Source organism: Pholis gunnellus (assembly GCF_910591455.1).
Source record: "Pholis gunnellus genome assembly, chromosome: 9".
In the NCBI taxonomy this organism is placed as follows: Eukaryota; Metazoa; Chordata; class Actinopteri; order Perciformes; family Pholidae; genus Pholis; species Pholis gunnellus.
The window spans coordinates 1,313,359-1,340,980 of record NC_136535.1 but is presented as its reverse complement, the minus strand read 5'-3'; the positions used below and the strand labels follow the sequence as shown (position 1 = coordinate 1,340,980).

The 27,622-nt window shown below is 42.4% G+C and overlaps 1 protein-coding gene across 1 annotated transcript in view; it reads left to right on the top strand.

Moving 5' to 3' along the window:
• LOC306701114 (seizure protein 6 homolog) overlaps positions 1 to 27,622 on the top strand; it is a gene marked incomplete at both ends in the record, with an annotated part of 284,116 nt that overhangs the window by 251,217 nt on the left and 5,277 nt on the right. Inside the window, 4 exons of the mRNA XM_079166361.1 lie at positions 6,966 to 7,162; positions 7,973 to 8,167; positions 13,166 to 13,357; positions 20,585 to 20,779. Of these exons, the coding sequence (XP_079022487.1) occupies positions 6,966 to 7,162; positions 7,973 to 8,167; positions 13,166 to 13,357; positions 20,585 to 20,779 (779 nt within the window). The remainder of the gene's footprint in view (positions 1 to 6,965; positions 7,163 to 7,972; positions 8,168 to 13,165; positions 13,358 to 20,584; positions 20,780 to 27,622) is intronic.

Below are 27,622 nucleotides of genomic sequence, written 5' to 3'. Positions count from 1 at the left end.
GGTTATTAGTCAGCAATATTAAAAGAACAATCCAACTTGGGTCCTCAGCAATACACCCGCTAAGTGTGAAGTGGATCAGATAAACGGTTCTGGAGATATGTGGAGGACACACATACGTACAAAGACAGAGATGTCTTCTTTTATAGTTAGATGATGATGCTACAGCGGAGCCTAATGGCACCAAATTTGTCATTTTGACTCATTATTTATATATGTCCACCAAACTTTCATCACAAATTACAATAGCATAAAGCATAATGGAGATATGACATTTTTTTCCTGTATTGAAGACGACTTGAGACTATAGATTAAATGAAGTAGGGTGGTTTTCTCAGACTTCTATACAACCAGACCTCTTTTTTCAACCAGAGGAGTCGCCCGCTAATGACTATTCGAGAGAATGCAGGTTTTCCACATAACTTTTCAGAACGAACAGTCCCATTCAAGTCAACGTAGCAGGTTGGTCAGAACAGCATGACGGTACGCTGCGTCATTAACGGACAATATAGTCCAAATCAATGTAATTAACACAATGACAAACTCACAAGAGCAGTCGCATATATTCGTATGACAACAAAGCAACAAACACCTTGCGCAGAGAGACATCTGGACTCTGAGCTGCAGTAATGAATTAATTAAAACTGGATGACAGACTGAATGAATTCATTTGATAGAGAGCAAACTAAATAAGATAGGGAATCTAAGACTTACTTTTGAATGTTTGACAAGCTACTTACCTACAGTGTAGACTAGTATATACTTATGACAGTATATTATTTTGGCAAGAAAAGAACATTTTGTATTAACAGGAAATGATACAGTTCAATGAGACTTGACTCAGTCCGGCTCGACTGCCAGAATTGTTCCGGACACAGGTGCTCGGGGGGGCTGCCGGACTGCCGGAGTTGCTGGGGAGACTGGGGGTCCGGGGGACTGGGTTCTAGAGGCTGGAAATCGGACGGGGAACAGGGCTCTAGACCCGGGGGCTCCGGCGGACGGCCGGACTTGCTTCCGACACGGGGGCTCCGGCGGACGGCCGGGCTGGACAGGCTGGGGCTCGGAGGAGCCGGGCTGGACAGGCTGGGGCTGGGGCTCAGGCGAACAGGGCTGCTGGACAGGCTGGGAGATCGCTGGGGCCCAGCGGGAGCGGGAGTCTGACCCTTCCTCCGCCTCCTACGAGGGTTGACAGGGCAGTCCATCCGGTCACGGTTTGCTTTCTGGACACTCCGAGGCCCTCCAAAGGCCTGGCAGGTTCCCGCAAACTGTTCATACCACTCCAAATGGTGGTCTGCTGAGTCCACTTTTGGCCAGATCATTCTGTCACGGGGCATGGTGGACGACTCAGACGCAGACCAGGCAGAGTAGCGTGCAACATATTTATTTACAGGAAACCAAGACAGGAGACTCACAGGACACAGCAGGGGATCCACGGACGAGACAAGAGACGAGGAGGAAAATCCAGCAGGACGAGACCGGGCAGGCAGACGGGGAAACCGGGAACAGGATGAGCCAAACGGGCGGGTAGACATGGCAGGAGGAATGACCTGGCAAGGAGTGATTGAGGGGCAGGAGTTTATGTAGAGGGAAGAACAGGTGAGGGGAGTTGTGCTGTTGAGGGGGAAGTGCTTGATTAATGATCAGAGGCAGGTGAAGGGAATTAGACCGAGGGAGTGACTGACAGGTAGAGTGAGGAGGGTGTGGAACTACACAAAGACACAGAACACAAAGCCTAATCGTGACACAACGTCAACATTGAATATGTCACAATAATCAGGAGAAATGTGACTTCAATTTTGTTGTCACATCACTATTTATATTTTGACACATTTTTCATCTGTAGGCGATTGTTTTACATCGTCTTTTGGAAAAAACAAATCTCGCTTCATATCTCTGAATCACAACCTATGTCTCCAATTTGTACTGATTCAAATAGTTGTAATGTTCAAGAACAGCTGTTTCCCCTGGGCCCCGTTCCTCGTACGTGGCTAACTGAGTTAGCCAGATAATTTTCAGGATAAGATTACATAAGTGAGGCTTTTCGGTTCCTCGAAGCAAGTTTGGCAAAATCACCATAGCAACACATCCATAAGCTTGAACCTGCTCCAGTGCAGGCTAACTTAAGTTAGCTAGATAAGCTGCCACTCCCCTGGAAAAAAGTTTTGTACAGTGTCGGCGATGCGGAGAACATCGGGAAAGCCGCTGCATGCCGTGCTGTTCATAAAGTTTATTTGGCGCTGAAGAAACTTATGGATGTGTTCATTACATCACCATGGCACATATTGTATTGACTCACCATTCTGAATAATGTTTGTGTGCTTAGTGTTTACTTGCTCCCGTGTCCTCTTGATGGCTGGTTGAACTACATGATGGTTGAAAGCACTCATAATGATATGAGTGTTATTAGTACACCATAGATATCATTATTGTAGAAAATGATTAAGGTGGACTCATGATAAGAATAAAGAGAATCACACAATTTATTTTCACTGCTTCAATTGATTGAATTTCTGATTATGAATAATCATACACAGATTCACACACACATATTCAAACTCCTAGTTCTATTTGGTAATCTACACATACATGTATATACACATATATATAGTACATGATACATAAGCGCATACAGTACATATATCCTCATAAGTATCTATTAATTCGTATCAATTAAATACTCTTTGGGCTTGTTTTTATCTACTTATTCTGAAAGTTGAGATAATTATTTTCGCTAAGATCTCATTGGATGATGCGTTCCATTAAGCCTACTGCCAGCAGCACATTTAAAGAGATATCATCTGATTGATTCGGGTAATGAGGCACTTCAAACTAACCTATACATTTTCCCAACACTTACGCATTTAACTTGTCTGCGATATGTCGCCATGCTTCTTGTCTAGCCCTCGCAGCGTTAGATTTCGCCATGATTATGGTCTTGAATTCCTCATATGAGTTCATGATCATCTCCTGCTCGTCAGCGGAGATAAAAGAGGCTCTTTCTTTGAGTTTATTTTCCGTTGTACTGTTAGAAAATCATGGTTTCGGTGATCGACGCTTCCCCCTTTTGAAGTAGGACGGGCACGCACAACGATCCTGTTGTCTGACATCTGGTTCGAATTAACGAGATTGTTTGAGCGCGGATCAGCCTTTGAGGAACCGAGATAGCCTGATGTCAATCATCGGGTTAATTTAAGCTGGATAATAGGACATTTGATTGACTTAGTTGAACCACGTACGAGGAACGGGGCCCTGGTTTGAGAAGCAGTCAACCAAAATGTCATCTTCTTACATCGAGTCAGAAAAGAAATGGCCACAAAAACTGATTCAATTGACACAACTGAACAGGTTGTTCGAAGTTGATCTCCAGAATTTGAAACTCTTCAAATATTTACTTATTTGTAGCATACGAACCTCAAAGAATGTATCTACTAAAAAGTTGTTGTCAATGAGCCTTCATCACCATGAACACACACATTGTAGTTTATTTGGACTCAATCCTACATACACCGGCCTGCTGCCACAAATACTCACCAGAACACCAAATGCTGAAAATTGTCCTCATCAAATGCACAATTCCACCTGTTTGAGTAAAAGTTGATAAAAATTACATCTCAGAAAATATTGAAAAAAAAACACATTGTTGTTTTTGATGGAATTGATTGCTGATAATAGGAAAAATATAGAATAACACCAGACTGACTTTACTCACCAGTAATAATTGGTCATGATTTCTTCATTGGAAACATTAACTTGATGTCAGGATAGATCAATGAAATGAAAAGAAAACATGGCAATGCAGTCACTTTATCCTGGCTTGTAAAATTGAGCCACATAAAAAATGGGATGATTTTATCTGAATGCAACTTTAAAAAAAAGGAATTAGTGATTTGTCACTGTACACATATAACATAATCACAACACAGTTACAGTTAGCATGTGGTATGTATTGGTCTATTTCGCCACGTGTGTGTGACATGATTGGTTTACTGCTTGCAGCCCATGAGGTTGAAGTTGGTTGTTTTTATTTCTGAGGCAGGACCAAAATTCATATCAGTCACAATTTTGGACCACAAATAAGGAACAATGCTCTTCCCGAGAGACATATTGGTTTACAACTGGGTCAGGTTATGTTAAGATCAGAAGTTTACAGTTAGAGTTTAAGAATCAATGTATTCAATGGAACTTCCTTGCAAGTGTAGGAATACAAATTATATGTGTGTGCGTTTGTCTGCAGCTAACAGAAGACTAATGATCCTGCCAGTGAAAAGACAAACACTCCCCACTCAAGTTCTCGTCTGTTCACTATCTCACAAAATCATTTCCTCCTGTTTTTGTTAAAACAAAAAAGTCAAAAATAAACATTTCATCCTCTGTCAGGCTTTGCAATATATCGATTCAATCCACGCCTCTTGAACCTTTGATTTTCTGGCATTCCCATAGTGATTAATAGCTCAATCTCAGGCTGGCTAATGAGTTTTATCAGGAGCCGCTGGTGATTAATTAGAGACAGCAAAGAGCATGTCACTGCTTTATTCTGGCTAAGCCATTACTTCCATTCTCTAAATCTTCTCTGTGCAAAGAGATAGCTTAGCCCCAGGTGACATTTTTAAACAGCTCTGAGGTTTGTAAGACTTCCAGCTTTACAGGCTATGTTCAAATCAGCACAAATACTTTGACAGGGAAACTTTGAAAGTAAGTGTGCTTATTCAGCGTGATGTTGATTCATAGACAGAAATGTTTGTTTTTCATTGTCAACGTCGTGAATTTTGTGTTTCTCGTCAGTCTCCATCAGCCAGGAAATAGCATCTCAGATGTTTTAGAATATTCTGAAAAGTGATGTGAACCACAAGACCTCACCTTGTCGATAGTCACATAACTATCATGACACTGGATTTCTCAGGAGCAATGGAACAGGAACCACGCTGTCCGGTGTGAATGATGTAAATGGTAAAAGGACCTGCATTTATATCATGGCTTTCCAGTCTTCCAGCCACTCAAAGTGCTTTAACACTACAAGTCAACATTCACCCATTCTCACATATTCATACACTGATGGCAGAGGCTACCATGCAAGGTGCCACCTGCACATGAGGACCCAAAACTAATTCACATTCACGAACATTCATACACCGAAGGCACGGGGTTCAGTGTCTTGCCCAAGGACACTTCGGACTGGATGAGCCCGGGATCGAACTGCCGATCTTATGATTTGGCCTTACCTCTGAGCCACAGTCGCCCATGTAACAGTCTGTTTCAGTAATAAGATGCCTTGGTTTGACCTGGAGTTGTCGTTGCTCTCTTTACTATCATTTTAAAAATGTAAGGACGGACTGTGAAACGTTATGTTGTGTCAGACATCTGTCATAGGAAAAAGGTCAATATTTTTGCACACAAAGCCCCCAAATTTGGGGGCTAGAGGGGGGGGGGGGGGGGGGGGGCGACAGAGTACACACATGTAGTACAAATCACTTCTGAGAACGAATAAAATGATATTTTATGATATATCAAAAACCTATGTAACGAAGACATTTTGATAAAATGGACCATGTAAGCTATTTTACTCACTCAAATATATATATATATACACAAAGTAATACTATATACTACAAGTTGTACCACAATTTCACCTATTTTTCGCCAGGACACGGCGAGCTATGTTCTCCGTTACCGATCCCAACCAAAAACTACGGCACTTTCACAGACAAATAGACATATCAGAGAGCACGAGGACTCCACACTGAATCCAACCATATCTTCCAAATTCCTCTCCTTCAAACCATTAAAAGGTTACTATCCCTCTGCTGCAGATCAACACACAGCCAAACAGCAAAAAATTGTAAATGCTTCGCACCTTGAGACGGTTTTCTGGAAGAAAATTGCCAAAAATCCAAAATGAATCGTTTCAGCCATGTGCTGCCGGTCCCTCTGCTTCGTTGTGTGAAAAAACTGAGTCTCTATGAGCTTGTATGAATATATGTCTTTTTCATTTTGGCCAATGGGTTTGACCCTTGGGGGCGCGCCACGTTTTTTTTTGGATTTTTATTGGCTTCAAATTCTGTCAATCAACTCAAAGAACGTATCATTACACTCCTTGGACTCTTCTGGATTCAACGCTGTGTCGTAGGCGAAAATCCGCCAATCAGAAGGCTCTGTAAGGTTCAATGAAGTCTGTGAAACTGGAACTCAGACGAGGATGAGTCATGTTTTACAGATTTATATAGGGCCCAGGCTCTCAAAATGATGCCAAACTACTGTATTAGATAGATTGAACACTATTAGTGATAAAAGAAGTAAATATATAGTTATATAGTATATAAGATTACAATAAAACAGCTGAAAGTGCTGCTTCCAAAATCAGAATTGACGTTGGCTGACCTCGGCTGACCTGTACAAAACCATCAATATTTCTGGCCTGCTTCACTTTATCAAAGCCAAATTATTTTTTGAGACTACTGACATGACTACTGCTATGATTTGGGAGAGTCTTTAGGCTAGCCAGGGCCTCATTTCAAGAACAAAATACCAATAAAAGTGCTTTTGTTTCAGGCGAACTTGAACATTTTCAATTTGAGCTGTGTTATATTCATTCAGCATTAACCAGTAACATATACACTGATATGTACACATATTAACAAATCTCACAAGTGTTAGTGTTATTATTCCATTCAAATTATTCAAATAGACCTTGTAGTTAGAGAGATAAGCCCCTTTGAGTATGGGTATGACGTTTTCGAGCAGAGGCCTAAAAAGAGGGCTTGTGTTGAAGAGGTTTAAGGTGCACAGAAGTGGTGTTTGACCTGTAAGTTGGGACCACGTCATTCACTGCAAGAGTTTAAAGTTGAGGCCAGAGTTGGCAGAGAGTGAAATGTATCTATATCCACCTGTTATTTTATGCACATAGAAACAAACGTGATGTTTGACGTGGACACTAAACAGAAATGTGATTTTGTGTGTGTCTCCCATTTCAGATTGAATATTGGGAATAATGACCTGTTGACCTTTTATGATGGAGATGACCTTACAGCTAAAGTACTGGGTCAGTATGGCGGATCAAAGTCCAGATTTAAGCTCTACACCTCCACAGCAGACCTCACCATCCAGTTCCAGTCTGACCCTGCCACCAACGTGTACGGCTATGGCAACGGCTTCATAGTCCACTTCTTTGGTAAGCCATAGAAGCAGTGCCCATGGATAACTCAACCACATGGACTAAGCTAGACCCCCCACATCCCGACTCTAGCTTTGTATTTCTACTGTCCATCTTCTCTTCTCCCTTTCGGTGAAGTATATTTCTTAGAATGCTTAGGTATTCTTTAATGTCATTTATGAGTAAATCTGATATTGTGCTGGTGTATCAGAAATGTATCAGTGAGTTCTACCCAGAGGAGGAGGGAATTTGTTTTTACAGTCCTTAAAAATGTAAGCAATAAGAGGCTGTCCCTTGTGTTGGTGGGGCCTTTCCATCAGCACCACGCCGTAGTCAGCACACTATATCTGATAAGAGTTAATGAATTCAGAGCGAGGGAAATGCTATAGAATACAGATGATGGACCAGGAGGAATAAAGCGAGGGAAAGCTTTTATTCCAGTTTCCTCATGAATCTCATTGGTGGAATGAAAACACGAGCCAGCGTGGGCAGTTTTCAGAGAATGTTGCTTCTCTAAAGTTCCCAAATTTGTCCGATTAGACTCCTAAGCAGAGGGCCTGCGCCTACTGCTGCTAGAGGGGAACCTAGAGCATCATAGTTTGAAGCTTAGGGCCACTGACCAAGTATAGTTAGAATAGAATTTCCTGATAAATTAGCCAGCAGATAAGATTTCTTGCTATGAACCAACGTGTTGGGCAGAGAGAGACTGACTGACTGATATTAGTATCTTTATGCCACTCAAACTTTACATTTTCCTAATGTCTTGCCTTTCTCGCTTCCTTGCTGTCTCTCTCTAACCCCTCCCTCCCTCCCCACACACACCTGCAGAAGTAGCTCGTAATGACACCTGCCCCGAGCTTCCAGAGATCTCTAATGGCTGGAAGAGTTCATCTCACCCTGAGCTGGTTCAGGGCACCGTGGTGACCTACCAGTGTTACCCTGGTTTTCAGGTGGTGGGTGCTGAGCTGCTCATGTGCCAATGGGACCTCACCTGGAGCGGCGACTTACCAAGCTGTGAAAGAGGTTGGTACACAAACACGGCCATCACTACTGAATCATCCACTTGAGACCATACAAATTTAGTACCAAAGTGTCCACTGTGCTTTCATCACCAACAAGGATATGTATGAAGGAGATGATGTTGGTAGATCGTGTCAGACAAATCAAACCTTTTCCTGAGCCTTTTGTGACATGTCAGTTAGCTTTGACAGTAACCCAAGATTCCAAGTTAACTACAACTTGTCAAACAGCTTCATCACCTTGCAGGTAAATGTGTAACACTGGCTGGCACAGAACAGGCAGAAACCCACAAGCACAACTCGAGACAGCAAGTTAGGAGCAAGTCCAAAATCTTTCATCTTTAATAATAAGCAAGCAGAGGTTAAAACCAGGCAAACAGGGAAGGATGAGGTAACATGTTTTGGGAATGAAAAGGAGCGTGTTTGAGTTATCAGCATATAAGAAAACTAAATTATTGACATCAATAGAATTATTAATGTCAGTAAGATTATTAAGGATTATTAATAATAACGGGGCACCACCCTGCGAACAGGGACCAATAACCAAACTATAAACTAAGTCTCACAATTAGTATTCACTCACAATGTCAATAGTCAAAGTACTATTACACATTCAGAGTGAAAGTGAAGGTGTTGAGTACGAGCAACAGACCACATATCCAGCTATTATCACAATACAACATTGTTGGGCCCATGTGCTTTGAAACAAAGAGATCTGGGCCTGCCGATTCTGCAGACGAGGGTTCATCCTGATTTGGTTTGATAAGCACCAACCCCCCACTAGGAAGAAGTTCACATCAAGGTGTGAATTCGTCACCCAAATGCAACACTGCTCTCATTGGATGAGCCCAGGGATGCCGAGGCGGGACTTCCGGTTTTACAACTGGATACCCCCCAAAACTATAAAACCCCTGAGCCCCCCTGAACGCATCGCTATTCCCCCGACCTTGCGTCGGTGCATGAAAACACGCACGCAACGTTTGCTGTTTTAACACAGACAGCTGCTCTTTAAAGTATAACAGAGTTTATTAAGTTCCAATTATAATAATCTAAATAACTAATATCTAAAACTAACAACTAAACTATACATTCATGAGCACGCTATCTAAAATCAACAAACTATGATAAGGGGGAAGTGTGTGTGTGTTTGTGTTTGTGTGTGTGTGTGTGTGTGCATGGAGTGTGTGTAGGGGGGTGGAGCTCAGACAACGTATGACGTAATCTGAAACATGGCGACGTATCTCCCGAGACCACAAGATGGTGCGAGACTAAAATGGCGGTAGACAATAGAGATCTCGTTAGCTACACGTGTCTGAAGCCGTTAGCGCACCCCGGAGCTACATTAGCTTAAAGCTATATGTGTGTGTTGGTTAGTAAAAGAAGAGAGAAAGCAAACAAAACAAAAAGGGTCCTCCAAAAACAGATTAAGAGCCTCCCTGCCGCGGTGGAGTACAGAAGATTGCTCTCTCATCTACAGAAACAAAGCCGGCGACTCTTTGATTCGCACAGCCACGGTTCTGACCTCTTAACTGATGAGAAACAACTTCCGGTCTCACCAGCCGGTGAATTATCTCAACACGATTGTGGCAACAGTAATTTCTACACAACATTAACAATCTAGGTCGTTAATCTCTGCAATTATTGAGCATACACCACGTTATGAAAATGACTAAGCAACACAAACAAGATAATAAACACAATAACCATACTCTGCCCAGACTCTATTTGCCATACTATGAGTCGATTTTGTGGTGGTGAATGCGGTCCTTCTGAGTCCTTGGCTGACTCAGGTTGCACAGTGATAAAACTCTCTGTGCGTCGGAGAATTTCTTCGGCTCGTTAGGGAATCTTTCTTTCCTTACGGCTGGAACAACGGCGACTTAGGTGGAGAGGAGAAATGTGCTTCTCTCTCTATGAAGAATCTGTTTCTTCACTTCTGCAGGGAAATTGTCCCCTTCCTCTTCCAGGAAACGTAACAAAAACAAAACAAACAAACAATCCAGTAGATTCGTCCAGCGAATATAAAACTGTTTAAAACCTGGGATTTTCTTTTAAACACAGCAACGTTGCGTGCTTCCTTTCACCGACACGACGTCAGCGGGATAAGCAAAGTTTTCAGGGGCGCTAAGTGGTTTTATGAGCGAGCCACTTCCGGCCGTGAAACCGGAAGTCCCGCCTCAGCATCCCTGGTCTCGTCCAATGAGAGCAGCGGCGCGTTCTCTCGACCAAACTACCTCAGAATTTCACAAGGGTGTGTGAAATTGTTTTATTGGGGGTTTGGCTCTTATCAACCCCAAATCAGGCTCCAGGTTGCTCTGCAAAATAGGAAGGCCTGATGTCCTTTGTCTCAAAACACATGGTGAAGCCAAGCACATGGCCCCAACACAAGCACGGGACAGGTGAATAATTAAGCAGGCAGAACCAGACAGGTGAGTTCAAGGGATGCTGAACTGGTTAGCGTAATGCAACAAGACAATCTGTCAAATGATCATGGAAATCAGGAAAATGTCAAGCTGGTGAGTGAGTGGAAGGAGCAAGTCAGGTGATGAATGTGGTGGTGGGAAAGGGGTTTTCAGAGGGCAGGTGGGCATGACTGACTAGAAACATGGAAACCAGGCAGGATGAATGAAAGAGTGTTTTCAGACACAGGACAGTTTTCTATGAGCACTCTACAATTTGTATTTATTTCCACCACGCCACATATGCAAAATCTAACTACTAATTACAGTAATGAAGGACAAGAAGAATGAATGATTGTTTCTCAGAGACACGCTTTGTAAAATAGTCATATCAAATCTACACCTAAACCTAATTTGTAATCCTACAGCAGCCACTTCATTAAGTGAATGAAGGCAAAATGACATGATCAGGTCAAATCTATAAGTCAGATTTTTCATAAGGTTACTACACACACACACACACACACACACACACACACACACACACACGTGCCAGTGACTAGCCCAACTGGCAGCAGTTGCGGACCTCGGCTCCAACATGGCTGACTTCCATCCTGTGTTTGTGGCCTAGCTGGCCCCTCTCCTGCTGGAACCAGAACAGGCCTGACTGGATGGACAGACACAACTCATTTCTTAATCCTCTGTGGGCTCATGTAACCTGGCTCAGACAAACAGAGCTGGACTGTCTGATACTTTCTGTACAAACAGAGATCCCTGATACTCATGATGGCAAAGTAGGCAAAGCTTCTGTTCATTCCAAATAGCATCTAAAGGCACTTCATTTGATAATGTGAATTATCTACACAGATATTTTTCATATTATATTGCACATTTTCTACAATATGTATTTAAAGCAATATGTGATTTGGACACCTGGTCACAGGTTGCATGTTACTTGAGCTATAATCAGAACATTTCCTGAAAAGCTCAAACTATCCAGTGTTTCCTAAGAAACATGAAATATTTTATGTTTACATGTTTTTTTCAGCATTTTTAATACTGCAGTAACTATTAATCAAAAAAGCTTCCTTTATGGAGGTAACTAATTTCCTTGAATTAATTGAGCAAGGTTGTGTTTTATTGCTTGTGTATTCAAATTGTTTCAATCATAAGAAGATCATGGGTTATTTCTGATTCAAAAATACAGTTGAACAAGGGACACAATCAATACTGCATAACCACACAACAAGTATGTAACTGACAACGGTCAATTATATTGATATGTGTGGTTGTCTGTTCTTTGCAGTGTGGGTTTTTGTATTATACTGGCATGAACAAAAACAGTGGGTGCCTGGAGGGGAGGAAAAACACATTAAAAAATGTGAATCAATACAGCATGCTTTGTAAAATAAAACGAGTAGTAATGTAAAGTTTATATGTGTTGTAGTTGTCACGGGAATGCAAGGACTAGGACTCAATTGCAAGACCACAGGAGATAGAGTCAGGAAAACAGTCTTTATTTAACACAGCTGATCACAGACAGGAAAGGCTGTGTGGAGCCCGTGGTCCGACACAGCTTGACGGTGTGTGTCCCGTGGCACGACACCGGAGGACACGGGGGAATTCCCGGATCAGCAGACACCGGAGGCAGGCAGAGTGTCGGCGAACAATCCAGTGGGGACACAACAGAGGCTCGGGGGGTTCCCGGACCGTAGGACACCGGAGAGCAGACGCTCGAGACAGCAGGCGATACGGGGTTGAAGCTGCTGAAAGACGGGATGAACTGACAACCCCAGACTGCAGGACCAGGGTTATTATAGTGGCAGGGGAAAGGATTAGTGTAACTAGAGTCTGGTGTGTCAGCCTGCGAGAGGTAATTGGCTGAGTGGGTGCAGCCGTGCACCAGTCAGGGGTGTGGCTATGGGAGTGACTGGAGGCAGAGGAAAAATCCCCGAGCACATGGCACAACACAACAAACAGGGAAATGACAGCCAGATGAGGAGAGGAGATTGGGGGAAAACAGAGGTTAACACACACAGTCCAACAGGGATCCTGACAGTAGTAAATGTAAATAGCTCTTTTAAGATAAAAAGTAAGTGTGAAGATCTTCCCAATTACCCCTTGAATTCAACAGCTAAAGGCCTTTTACTTTGATGACAGCTTTGCACTCATCTCATCCTCATGAGGTAGTCACCTGGAATTACCCCCTCCACAATACGCTAGAAACAACAATGCATGGTCTTTGCAAATGTAAATGATGTACATGCTTATTTACATATAGAGAGGGGAAGTGAAATCTGATCACAAGTGGTCACTAGAGACGCATGTGGAGACACATGATGATACTGGCTGTGAACAAGCCCTTTGTGTTTTATTATAACGTATTCTCAGTTGATTCTGTCTTGTACATCTTCATAATGCTCAACCTGTCTGCTCATACATCGTACATCTTTACCTCTCTAATCCTTTTTTTTAAACATGTGTAAAATGTACAGTTTGCTGATGTTGAGTTAAAGTAACATCTCTCTTTCGTGGGGAGACAAAGGAAGACAGGAACTGTTGGTTGACAATAACCAACCCTCTTTCCCTGTCTGTCCATCAAGTGTTGTCTTGCGCTGACCCTGGAAAGGTGGAGAACAGCAGGCGGGTGCTGTCAGGTCCCCATTTCACCGTGGCTTCAACCATCCAGTACATCTGTAACAAGGGCTTCTCTCTGTCTGGAAACAGCCTGCTCACCTGCTTCAACCGAGGGTCCATGGGCCCCAAGTGGAACCAGAAGCTGCCAAGATGCCTGCGTACGTACGAGTTAGAGTTTCTCAGGGCCTACGTGGTTAGACCGGAAACTGATTTCAAATGAGACACAAGTTCCATTTCATTTAGACAGCCGCTGCTTGTCTGTGCTGCTCACTTTATGAAGTGATTGGCAAGCTGTGTGGAGGTGTGAAAGTATTGCACATCTGACTGCTACAAGATAATATGGTGTGTGCACATGATAGAGAAACTAAAGGTTAAAAGCTGTTTTTACAGCCAAAAATAGAGCCAGAATTTGTACTTCCTCTGGGAATGGACTTTTTATAATCACTATGGCACTTTATTTACATTCAAACTACATGTCTTAATCATTAAAAAAGTGAAATGTCATCTTTGTTTACTTTCTAGACTAATTATGAACTCTGATGTGTTCTAAAAATAGTTTTAGTTGTTAGTAATTCGTTTTTGTATGGGGTAGAAACAGAGAACTTCATTAAACACTTACTGGAAAAAGCTGGATTTGTTAACATTAGTTCAAAGGGTTCCGTCTGTCTTTCTCCCTCTCCATCATCTGCTGCTGTCTCTCTCTCTTCTCTGTCTCTCCATAAACAGTTTTTTGTTTTGGAGCCAAACCCTAATTTAAAGTAATGTTATGCAACGTGGGGTTTGTAAAAATAATTATGAGACTATTTTTTAATCGAATTTATTTACGAGAAAAATACCCTGTTAAAGGAAAATAAAAGTATGCTGTGGGGTCAGATGATTATGACAATCATGATGAAGAGAAATGTACTTCATATTGTCAATCAACGAGCAATTGTTTTTAATCATTGTTGAAAAGTTAGATCAGACCTGGCCATTATATGGTGTCAATGACGTCAATGTGAAATTAGGAATAAAACGTAAATAAGTGTACATCATGCACGGAATACAGCTGCATTGCTATTTATTGTTGCTGTTTTCTTTTTTCTCAATTTACGTACGTTCGTGCATGTGTGCGAGCAGCACAACCAACACTGCAACATGTTGGCGAAGCAGAGCGGCAACGGACATCTGAGGCTTTGTAGCCAAGCTGCAAAAGCAACATGCTCAGAAGATGTTAGATCTCTTTGGATCAACCTACATATGTAAACAAACATTCTCCGTGATGAAGTTTAACAAATCCAGATCCTCTCTCACTGTCAGCTGTCCTTCACATCTCACCTCACACATTCAACCTGACTTCAGTGCACTTGTTCAAGCCCAACACAGACTTTCTCGCACTGAACTGAAAAACAGAAAATGAGGACATTGGACTACAAACAATAGTAATAAAAGTACTAATTATGCTGAAACATGATCCCTGTCAGTGTTTTACTATTATATATGGATATTACATAGGTATATTTTTTGGATCATTATTCCTGCTGCAGATGTTTAAGGTGGAGCTCATTTTAACTCCTTTATACACTGTTGTTCAGTTTGGGGAGTTAGGAAGGGTTTGAAAATTGTAATGTGTAAAAAGTTAAAAAGTGCAATATTTCTCTCTGAGATGTAGTGGAGTGGAAGTACAAAGTTGAATAAAATAGAAACACTCAAGTAAAGTACCTTGAATTTGTACTTAAGTACACTACATAAGCAAATATAACTAAGTATATTTTCTTAAGTAACCATACAATTTACTGCTTTTTATAAAGAGGTGGAATAACAGTGAGCAGGTATGAGTTAATTCTATTGGTCCGGCCCGCCACAACAGTCCCTGTTTCTCATGTGGCCCCTTGGGAAAAAGAATTGCCCCCCCTGCTATAGGCTAACTTCTTACTCTTCCATCTTTTGATTTAATTGTTTTTTCTGGATTAGTTTAGAGGCTGTTATGTTACAAAGACCATCACACATTCTTCCCATAGGCTTACATTCAAAATCATATTTGCGGTCAAAACGTTTTTTTCATACTAATGCTGTCTATCATAGTTTTACCTCCTTAAAGAGCTTCTATCATCAAGAGAAGTTAATTAGCCTGGTTTTGAATTTGTTTGTGTCCCACAATGGCCTGAATTTGTTAACCTTAAAATCAGTGGCGGGCCGTGGATTTTATACCTGGGCCTTCAGTGCTGTTCTACACTTCTAATAACCTCATGATGATGTCACAGCTACGGGTTATTAATTGTTTCGTGTAAAAGCCGCATATTCACATAACACTGCAACATTTGACAAATGAAATAAAATGTTACATGAAGTTCAACACCTAGCATACAAAACACGAAATGCAGAGTGCAGATACATGAATACGAGCATGACGGGACGCTGCGTCATTAACGGACAATATAGTCCAAATCAATGTAACACAATGACAAACTCACAAGAGCAGTCGCATATATTCATATGACAATAAAGCAACAAATCAATCCAGCAGACCTGCAGCGGATCCACGCATTCCACCACACGAGCACGAGCCATTCAAATACTATTCATAAAAACGCCACGATAGACAAATGAACAGTAAACAAACGAACTTCACTTACCAAATGCTGTCTATGCTCCTTTCTTTGTTGACAATGATCAGTTCCAGTAAGAAGTCCTTCTCGATTCATGGATGCCAGTCGAGCCTCCCCAGTTGTTTCGCCAATCGTCGTCGGTCTTCCGCCGCGGTTTGGTCGTTGTCTTCGGCCGTGGACCGGCGAAGGGCGGGCCGCGGTTGTGGAGCTGTTTCCCTGCGAACGTGGTCGTTGAGTTGTAGATCCACTCGAGTCTCTCCAAAAGTACCGACGCTCAGTTAAAATGAAACACATTTACAGCCATAACATGTGCAACGCTTCTCCGACGCTGCATACAAATCCTTTTCCTGGCTGGTCAGGGCTGCTAGCTGTGGGGTCGTTTCTTACTGTCCAGTTTGTTCAGAAATGTCCTTCTTGAGAAAAGCGTTCCCAGTAACTCCGCCACTAAATCCGTTTCTCCTCCTTCCGCCATTTCATATTAAAAAAACAAAGCTAGGTAAAATGTCTTTCAAATATTTCCACTTGAACTCTGTCTGCTACAACCAAAGCTCTGCTAGCAAGCATTATGTTTCGCTGGCACATAGTCACGTGCCCGCCCATTGACCAATCACAGCACACTCTGCACCTTGCGCAGAGAGGCATCTGGACTCTGAGCTGCAGTAATGCTGGGTAACACTAGGCCTGCAAAACGCTCTGGTGCGTCCATGAATCTCAAACTAAAGATCTGATTGGTTGAAGACTATGCCAATCAACAATATCGTCCCCATTCAACTTAAACTGCACATGGAAGCACTGGTGAGTCTGCAGGCCTGGGTCCTCTCTTCTTACCTAGAGACACAGAGGTGAAATCTGATTGGATAAAAGCTCTACTTAAAACAAGCTGCACTGGAAGCAGAGCAACTGAGGAACACAGTAGCTGTGCAATGAGAAAATAAGATGATGGGCAAAATATTTTTATAAATTATAATACATATAAGAAAAAATTAAATGTATTTAAGAAAAAATATTAAATTATAAAATAGCTATAACTTTGTGATTCTGTTTAGGCCAGCAGAGAAGGCTTTGCAGGCCCTGACGGCCCACCACTGCTTAAAACTGAAAAGAATGAAGCAATAAAACATGAAGTTTAAAGATATTGATGATTAGCACAACATATGAGCTGTTAAAAATATGCTCAATGTTTTCATGCAAGACAAAAAGTTTTTTAATATTACTAGACATATTTCTTATGTATCAAGTAAGGCTTCTGTAATTACTTTATCTTTGAAATGAATGATTGTTGTAGCGGCGTTCCATCGGTGTTGTTCGTTATTAAGCCGCAAATGAGCTGCAGACACAGTGACTTCATTTCCTTACGCGAATTACAGGAGATCGTTTAACTCTTTCCTTTCTGTCTTTATTTTACGCAACAAAGCGTTAATTAAATACACAAACAAATATACTCTGTCACACGGTAGAAAAACGATATGCTCTCGTGCCTAATGCAGGTCTTCGGATTTGCACAGGCTGCCGGTCATGACGTCATTAAATCACAATCAAAAAGGGAGTATATACAATAAATTAATACATAAATTATTTTCAATATATTGTCAATATCTTTAGTTCCTGCACAACGAGCATAATTCAGAAATTAAATGATTAATAAGCCCGAAATTCCAATTAACTAATATATACACTTCTGGCTCTTACAATTGTGGTGGATATGTTTTCTGTCTTTTTGTGATTTTAACGTACACCAGCTGACCTTAGTTCCTTGACTTCCTGCTACTCCTTTGTTTCTGATTCAGCTGGCAAGCTAAAAGTGCATCAGCCTGATTAAAATATAATTTCCTCTTCATCTTGAAGGCATTAACCTCATTTGCATGAACGTCTCATACTCTGCCTCACCTACTTTCTAGGTTGAGACATATGGTTTGATGGCACTGACTTAATAATTAATTTAACCGGACAACGGAAATTACTTTGGAGAAGATAAGACAGTCCATTGTTATGCATAAGATGGAGATCATGAACAAAAATTGTACTGCCAAAAATGATTCAGGATCAAACTGCAGAGAAGGATTTGTCATAATGTGTCTCACACATATTTTCATTCCTAATGCAATTTTCCTTCAACTTACCTACTTTGAGACTCCAAGTACACGTGACAGTGTGTCATTTTCACTGTTGCAGTTTTTGCAGATGTTTTGACTTTTAACCTTGCTGACCCGAGAGCCCCCGAGTTATTATTATACACAAACTAATATAATATACAAGAAGATGTACCACAATATCACGTATTTTTCGTCATGACTCGGCGAGCTACACACTCCGGCGAGCTCGACTGACAAAAAGCAAACGGCTACATGGCTAACCAACATACCAGAAAGCACGAGGATTCGACAACGAATCCAGAGATATCTTCAGAATTTCTCTCCGTGAAAGCAGTACAACGCTGTGAGCAAACGAACACCAGAACAACAAACCGCTTCACCGAAAAAAATCACAGCCAGCACCACACCTTTAGTTGAATCATGAAAAGAACGGTATAATTCCCTGTTTGCCTGCTAAACACTGCTCCTATGCATGTCCTGTGTCTTTCTCATCTGTTTCCTGTAGAATGGGGGGTCAACCTAACTTATGGGATCCCGGGGGGGAAGGGGTCAGACTTTTGGCGAATGGAATTTTAGGCACAGGGGTGGAAGCCATTTTTTAGATTTTTACTGGCTAAATACTCTGTCAATCAACACCAGGCATTTACTACCACATTCGTAAGACTCTTGACACGTCTAAAATGGTGTCATTTTCTAAAATTGACCAATCATAGACTAGCTGAGCTTTCAATACACACATGAAGACTGGAGCTCAGATGAAAATCATCCATGGTTTACAGCCTTAGAGAGGTTATATAGTATATAAAAATACAATGGAACAGCTGGAACAGCTGGTTCCAAAATGATGACCTCACCTGACCTCTCTGATACTGAAACCTCTCTAACTTTTCTATTCTTCACTTTATCAAAGTAAAGATTTGCAGAGAGACTGCTGACATGTTGTGCTATGATTTGGGAGAGGTTTAAACTTTCGTTGGCATCATTAAAAAAAGATAATCATGCTTTCAGTGCTTTTTTTTCAAACAAACCTGAACATTTTCAATTTGAGCTGTGTGCCATCTTCATTTACTATTAACCAGTAACATATACACAATATTTACCCATCTGAACAAATCTCACTAGTGTTCCCTTTAATATAACATCAACAAATGTATTAAAATAGACCTTGTAGTTATAGAATTACAGTCTTTTTAGTATGGGAATGCAATTTTCGAGCAGAGGCCTCAAAATGGGGCTAGGGTCCAACTAGGGCTGCACGATTATGGCCAAAATCATAATCATGATTATTTTGATCAATATTGAGATCACGATTATTCATTAATTTTAGGGACAACATCTTTTTATTGCACTTTCACGTTTAAATGAACAAGAACACTGCTTCGACTTCCATTGTTGTGCTACATTCTGGCTAATGTACACGTCTTTGCATCAAAATAAAACGTATACGGTTCTTATTCACCTGAAGAACCGCTCCTGACATTTGATTTAATTTCACACGACACCGTGACCATCTGCTCTCTGTTCTGTTGTCTGTCTCTCCTCTTCTACTGATACCGGAGTCGACTGCAGACAGAACTTGTATTGAGGCAGCCGCTGTAGGGTGCGCGCATGACACCTCCCATCTCATTCTCCCCCTGGTGGTTGGCTGACTGTTTGTTGAGGAAGCGCTTGATTTGATATGTAGCAGAGCATTTTAAACATCAATATCGCTGACGATCATGCTCATTTATTTGTGGCAGCCAAAATCGTGATCGCGATTAAAATTCGATTAATTGTGCAGCCCTAGGTCCAACGGGTTGTGTCTTGGGTTACAACTGACATCTCAGTCAAAGAATGAAGTTGTTTCAACATCATCATTTCAACGTACAGTCAGGACCTTCTACAGACCGAAGCTAATTCATAGTATTTAGTCAGTTTTAGGTTTAGAAGTATTTTGACCTGAAAATCAGCCAAGTCATTCTTAGTTTGTTCAGGTCAGAACCGACGGTTTGAAAGGTCTCAGTGTGCTTGTCAGATTGTCTAACAGCACCCAAAACCCCTTTCAGATGGCAGATGCTATGACCCTCTTTTTTTGTAACTGTTTCAAAGAGACAATCACATCCGCTGTATACAGAGATTGAGGTGGGAAGGTGGGTAATTCGGTACACATACAATCAATTAATCAGTACAGTTTCTGCCCTTGATATCAATATAACTAGTTTAACTAAGAGGGGAGTTTTAGCAATTCCTTATTTTTTCAGTCTTTGTGTAACCTCCCACGAATATAATTTGTGCACGTTTCATTGAAATATTTAGATTTTTTTCCAATCACACAATATTTTCAAGTGAAGCCTTAGTGTTTGAAGTGATTACTGAATATCATTTCACAAGATCAACATCTTCTTGACCCGTATTTGAGCCCATAGTCATCCTCTGGAGAGTGCTAACGTCCTCAGCAGATTCCATGGCAGTCTGCCTGTTGGAGTTTGACAGTTCTTGTACAGAAGTGGCATTTATTAGCTTGCTAGAGATGCTATTAAAGAAAGTCATTCTCTGCAGACCATTCATTTTTCCTACCTAAATTGATGGCAGTGTAGACAGTCAGGCCATCATCCACTGGCCCCACTGATAATTGTTTAGAAATATCAATAGTGATTATCATATCTGGTTCCAATGCACATTTCCTACAAGGTCAATCTGAAGTGTTTCTCCCCTTTAACTCAAGCTGAGATGTTCGAGCCCTGCGGTCACCCAGGAACACCAACCTATGGGATCCCCAGCTCCAACAAGCTCCACTTCCAGGCTGGAGAGACTCTCCACTACTCCTGTCTGACTGGCCACCAGCTACTGGGTGAGCCTTTTCTCCACTGTGTCCCTGGACACCCATCCCAGTGGAGTGGGCTGCCACCTGTCTGCAAAGGTAAGGAACTGCAGTCTAATGTCTGCAGTTGTCAGGTCAACTTCAGTTGTATATCATGTCAAAGTGTCTGCTTCTTTAACTACATGATCTAATTTAAGGCCATTGAAAATATGACAATCTATGAAATCCTATATAACCATTTTGGGCTCAGCTCAGGTGGACTGATTCGGTGAATAGAAATAAAAATTGCCTTTTTAAAAGGAGGCAAACTGAAACCTTAATAATCCAGATAGGTGGTTCATGATGGTTCAGGCCCCTTAAACCCCTCCATAACATATCAACTCCATTTCAACATTTATAGATATTTACCTAAAATTCAAATCCTTATGGCCTTTCTTTGCAACAATAGTGCTCATGCAAACTAAAATACATTTTTATTTAAACTTTTGAAGTGAAAACTTCATTCATTAATATGGTTCTATTGATTCACTCATTAATTTCATTATGCAGTGCAGTATAATTTGAAAAAGAAAATGAAACGCATGTCTAGTCTGTTACAGCATTATTTTGAATTTGAGCAGATTACCGGTGTGAGCTGTTAAATGTATGATCAGATTGACCTGCGAGGGGGTTCTGTGGCTCTTGGCTGCTTGGCTGCTTTGGTCTGGACTGAATGTGTTCAGAATGAACATTTCACCTTTGTATGTGTTGGTAGTGTCTTTGTCCTCAGCTGTCCCCTCGCCCTGCCAATTGCACTCAGAATGTTGATGCGCAGCAGTGCACGTCATGGTGTCAACTTTTTACAACAGCCCGTTTATTTAATTTAATTTATTTATGAATGGTTCTTCCAGAGCTGCCAGTGTTAACTGCTGTAGTGACTACTGACCGAACACAAAAAATAAGGGCGAGACCAGTTCTCCTCGCTTCCTTATACTTATAGCTGTGGCGGGCCGTGCATTTTATACCTGGGCCTTCAGTGCTGTCCTACTATAGTTGAACCACCTCCTAATAACCTCATTATGACGCCACAGCTACGGTTATTTGTTTCTAGGGTTGTAACAATACACGACCCCAGAAGAAAAATATTCTACATGCAACGATAAACTAGCTTAGCAGGAAAACAACAGCAGCACACAAGCTACAAACTCTCCCCGCAGCGTTTAGCTGTTCCCTACTGATTCAAACAGGGCTAAAGCAATCGCCACGCAATCCTCATTTCTCCAGACCTTAATTCTGACTTTGTAAAACAAAACAAACCCCCAAACAGAGAATCAAATGTCCGACCCTAACCCCACGCATGACGGGATAATTCGTCTTAAAAAGAAAATGCATATAGTCAAAATCAATGTAATTAACACAATGACAAGAACAAACTCACAAGAACCAGTCACATATATTTATATGACAACAAAGCATGACAAATCAATCCAGCAACACTGCGGCGCTAAAACACGGATTCCGCCGCACACTGAAGCGCACGAACCATTCAAATATTATTCACATCAGAGGGAACAATATTAACCATATCATAAAAACGACACCATAGACAAATGAACACAGTAGTAACGTTACTGCAGATTGTTGAGGCTGAAGCTACTGGAGGAACCGCAAGGCCGCTGCTGTGTTTACTTCTTTCTGCGCAGGCGCATCAAAAAGTAACTCGATCCGGTCCAAATTCAAAACAGTATTTAATTAAACAATAACAACTGTAAACTGATGCTGACAATTATAATCTAAAATACACTATCAATCGTATGCATCTCGAGAGCAGAGACCACGTGCAACTCCACTCACAGGTCCGACCTAGTCGGGTTCTGAAAAGCGAAGTGCCATGGCCTGGCGCACGCCCTCGCAAACATTCCTTTTATGTCCTTTGATGGTCGGAAAGTGTCCGAAATCTGTCGTAAAACACAAAGGCCGTCTTCTGGGGTCAGTGATTGGCTTCCAATCGCTCTGACCCCTCCTTCATCGATCCACTGCTCATCTCTGTGGCTGGGCTCCTTGTGACATCACCTCTGACCTGCCCTCTGTCCTGCGGCCGCATGGTCCTAACCAGGAGTCCTCTCTGTTGTTTTATGGCAGTCTGCTTCTCATCAGTTGTCTCCGAAAAGCCTCGCCTTGAATTCCTTAACTTTCCCTGATGGCTATTCTTCAGTGTTTAAATCCTCCAGTGATTATGCTTTCATGATTTCAATACATTCAATGTGTCAATATACTGTAACCTATAACATCCTTCATGTAAACATATTATTCATTCTTTAGTAAATATTTTGTGACTAACATATTTTACCTTTTATTATTGTGACACCTCTATTCACCACTAAGGGTGTTATAAATTCTACTAAATAATGCTTTTAATTCTTAAATTCTCCACAAGATGTAAAAACACAAAAGCACTTCATTTACCAAAGCTGCTGTTCACTTAAACACAAAGTCCATCCTCCTTTCTTTGTTAACATAGTTTAATACCGCGGTTGTACAGAACATCGGTGCGGTTCAGTTCCAGCCAGAGCTCCTCCTGCGAACGTGTTTGTTGAGTTGTAGATCCACTCGGGTCTCTCCAAAAGTTTTCAAAAGCACCGTAGCTTGTAAGTATCCTGCCGTGCTATACTGCCTTGTTGCTGCTTTGCTTAGCCACCCCAGGTTAGCGTAGAGATGCTCCAAACAGCTCCAAACACCAAGATGCTCAGTTGCAAATAAAACGCATTCTTAGCCATAAAATGTGCAACGCTTCTCCGATGCTGTCAGCCAGAAATACCTTTCATACAAATCCCTTTACTGGCTGGGAAATTATAATACATGTAGTGTATTTGTGAAAAATTATTACATTATAAAATAGCTATAACTTTGTGATTCTGTTTAGGCCAGCAGAGAAGGCTTTGCAGGCCCTGACGGCCCTCCACTGACTTATAGTATGTGTGTGTGTGTGTGTGTGTGTGTGTGTGTGTGTGTATTATATAGCTTCATATATGGCATTAGTCATAACCTTTGCCAGGAACTAGCCATTATCTTGTGCACTTGTTCGCACACTGACTCAAAAATTCCATCATACATTACATTCTGGTGTGGGCATTGGGACAGTCAAAAGACAGTTTAAAAAATCAAGAAACTAAGCTAAACCAAGAAGACTGAACATGTTTCAAAAAAGCAGGATGAACACATCAGTCACAGTCAGAGGCCGGAGAGGAATAGTGTTTGTATTATTTTCTGAATTTTGTTGTCCTAACACTTTGAAGAAGGTTGTTCCAGTCTAGAGGCTGAAATAACTAAAGAGTGGCGTTTAGTTTGAGCTTGCATGCTGATCAAAGCACACAAAACATCCAGACTGGAGACAGATACCTGTCAGGGTGCCAGTGAAGACGTGTTTGCCATGTGCAGACTTTTAGTAAAGATGTCTCTGAGGATTCACAGTCCAGATGCTGTGCATCCCCAAAGTAATGGACTGACACTTACTTGTGCTGTTACATATGTGCCTCATTCCTGAGCGTGTGATGGGATATTTAGAGCCAAAAAATATTTTCTACACGCAGATAAATTATATTTTTCAGAGATATTCATTTGAATAAGTAAAACAATATGTTATCCTCACACTAACATCCACAAAAACCCACAATGATATCTTTCACTCAGTTTTGCTAATTTCCCCTCTTATGAATGTCCCTGTTGTGTGCTTGCGAACCCATGGAGATTAGCTCAAATGTCTCTCTGGTTCTCTCAACATCTCAGCTCTGCACTCTCAGGTTCACATTTGCTCAGAGTTACAGTGTGCCAAAATTTCAGCAGATTTTTATATTAGAGTAGATAATTTATGTTTGACTGTTTTGCCTCCAATTCATTAGTTACTATGGCAGTATGCACTGGGAGAGGTAAGGCACACCCCCCACATGTAATTATTTTTTACAGTTTTGGTTCCATACCTAGTTTTATGAATTTGCATCTGTTATATATTAGCTTGCAACTTAGCTATCTTGATAGGTGGCTTGCTACGTTCTGCCAGATAAAAAGTGGTGAATAAATAGTTAGTTTACTTGATGATTTCATCAACACAGCTAAAGCCTAAAGCATTAAAACTATTAATGTACAGTAATTTACAATGGCCATGAAGCAGTGCTTGAAGTGGAAAAAAAAGTGCCAGGACTCCCAGTATTCACACGTTTGTGTGTGTATCAGCCCTTATCATTTTCTGCATTGAGCAGATAGTTGATTATGTAGACAAGAAGGACAATAGAGGGAGCGTTCCTCTGGAGTCAGCATTTTTTATAGTTTTTACCAGCCATAAAAATCTTCTAAATGTATGTATTGCTTTTACTGCAACCTTTAGGAATATTTCCAAGATACAAAAAGTTAAAGAAAAATCAGATAAAAATTCCAGAATCTCTGAGACTAAATAGCCCACTGCTTTCATAAAAGGCTTAACATGTGGACAAGAACTAAAATATGTGCATGGTCTGCCGACACTGATCCACACTTCCTCCAGCAGGAGTGCTGGAGCAAACTCTCTCTCCTCTGTCCTGATTCTCCTGGACCTGTCTGTGGCGTTTGACACTGTGAACCACCAGATCCTCCTCTCCACCCTCGAGGGGATGGTCGTCTCAGGCTCTGCACTCTCCCTGTTTGCAACCTACCTGACAGGTCGATCCTACCAGGTGACATGGAGGGGGGCCGTGTCGGAACCACGCAAGCTGACTACGGGGGTTCCACAAGGTTCAGTCCTGGGCCCCCTTCTCTTCTCGCTCTACACAACATCTCTGGGTTCTGTTATTCGCTCGCATGACTTCTCTTACCATTGTTATGTCGATGACACCCAGCTGGTCTTGTCATTTCCCCCCGGTGACACTCAAGTGGAGGCACGTATCGCTGCGTGTTCTCCCACACAACTTCCCTTCTCCATTCTCTACACTGGCTACCTGTAAGTGCTCGCATCCAGTTTAATCTGGTGCTAGCCTACAGGGCAGTGAATGGAACAGCTCCTTCCTATCTCCAGGCCATGGTCAAGCCCTACAACCCCGCCCGACCACTTCGCTCTACTGCCTCGCTCAGAGGTCCCTACAGCCGATCGACCCGGTCACGGCTGTTTTCTGTCCTGGCCCCACAATGGTGGAATGATCTCCCCACTGACGTCAGGACAGCAGAGTTGCTGCTCATCTTTTGGCGCAGGCTGAAAACTCACCTCTTCAAGAAGGCCTACCCTCAGCCTTCCACTTAGCACTTACTTAGCATTTATTGTATTCATACTAGTTTGTTGCACTTATTGCATTCGTTTGTTTCTGCACTGTACTTTGGCTCTGGTTTATGCTCTTAGATTTTTTGAAAAAAGGAGATGCACTTATGACTTCTGGTGACTAGTAGTTCTCTTGAAAACCGATGTTGAATATACTTATTGTAAGTCGCTTTGGATAAAAGTGTCTGCTAAATGACTGTAATGTAAAAAATGTAATGCTGAGACCCACTACATTTGGATTTCTGGTTGGGTTAATAAAGGATCGGGTCCCATTATTCCAGCAGAAATCTCTCCAAAACAAGGAGTTTGTGGATGTAGACTTTCCTAGCCTCTTCAGAGTCGCATGGGGGCCGGGATCAGTGCCCATGGACTGGCAGACCGGGGTGGTGGTTCCCATCTTCAAAAAGGGGGAACGGAGAGTGTGCTCGAATTACCGGGGTATCACACTACTCAGCCTCCCGGGGAAAGCTTATGCCAGGGTGCTGGAAAGGAGGCTCCAACCGTTTGTCGAACCTCGGATTCAAGAGGAGCAGTGTGGATTCCGTCCCGGCCGTGGGACAGTGAACCAGCTCTTTACCCTCGCAAGACTACTGGAGGGGTTCTGGGAGTTTGCCCAACCAGTCTACATGTGCTTTGTGGACTTGGAGAAGGCTTTCGACCGGGTCCCTCGGGGATTCTTGTGGGGGGTGCTGCGGGAGTATGGGGTGCCGGACCCGTGCGGGTGATCTGGTCTCTGTACGACTGCAGTAGGAGCTGTGTCCGCATTCTCGGCCAGGGCTGCCCTTTGTCACCAGTCCTGTTTGTGACAGGATAGCTAGGCGCAGCCGGGGGCAGGGGTCTCGGGATCACCTCTCTGCTATATGCAGACGATGTGGTCCTGTTGGCCTCCTCGGATCGTGACCTCCAGCATTCACTGGGGCGGTTTGCAGCCGAGTGTGAAGCAGCGGGGATGAAAGTTAGCACCTCCAAATCTCAGGCCATGGTGCTCTGCCAGAAACCAGTGGATTGCTCCCTCCAGGTGGGGACGGAGTGCCTACCGCAAGTGAAGGAGTTCAAGTATCTCGGGGTGTTGTTCATGAGTGAGGGTAAGATGGAGCGGGAGATCGACAGGCGGATCGGTGCGGCTGCAGCAGTAAAGCAGGCGCTGCACCGGACCATCTTGGTGAAGAGGGAGCTGAGCCAGAAGGCGAAGCTCGCAATTTACTGGTCGGTCTACGTTCCTACCCTCACCTATGGTCACAAACTCTGGGTCGTGACCGAAAGGACAAGGTCGCGGCTACAAGTGGCCGAAATGAGTTTCCTCCGTAGGGTGGCCGGGCTCAGCCTTAGAGATAGGGTAAGGAGCTCGGACATCAGGAGGGAACTTGGAGTCGAGCCGCTACTCCTTCGCGTCGAAAGGAGTCAGCTGAGGTGGTTCGGGCATCTAATTAGGATGCCTCCTGGACGCCTCCCACTGGAGGTTTTCTGGGCACGTCCAACTGGGAGGAGACCCCGGGGAAGACCCAGAACACGCTGGAGGGATTATATCTCCCAGCTGGCCTGGGAACGCCTCGGGATCCCCTAGTATGAGCTGGAAAATGTTGCGGGCGAGAGGGAAGTCTGGGTCAGCCTGCTTGGCTATATTTTCTGTTTTTGCACTTTAATAAAATTAATATTTTAACTATTCCTGTAAATTTATCCAT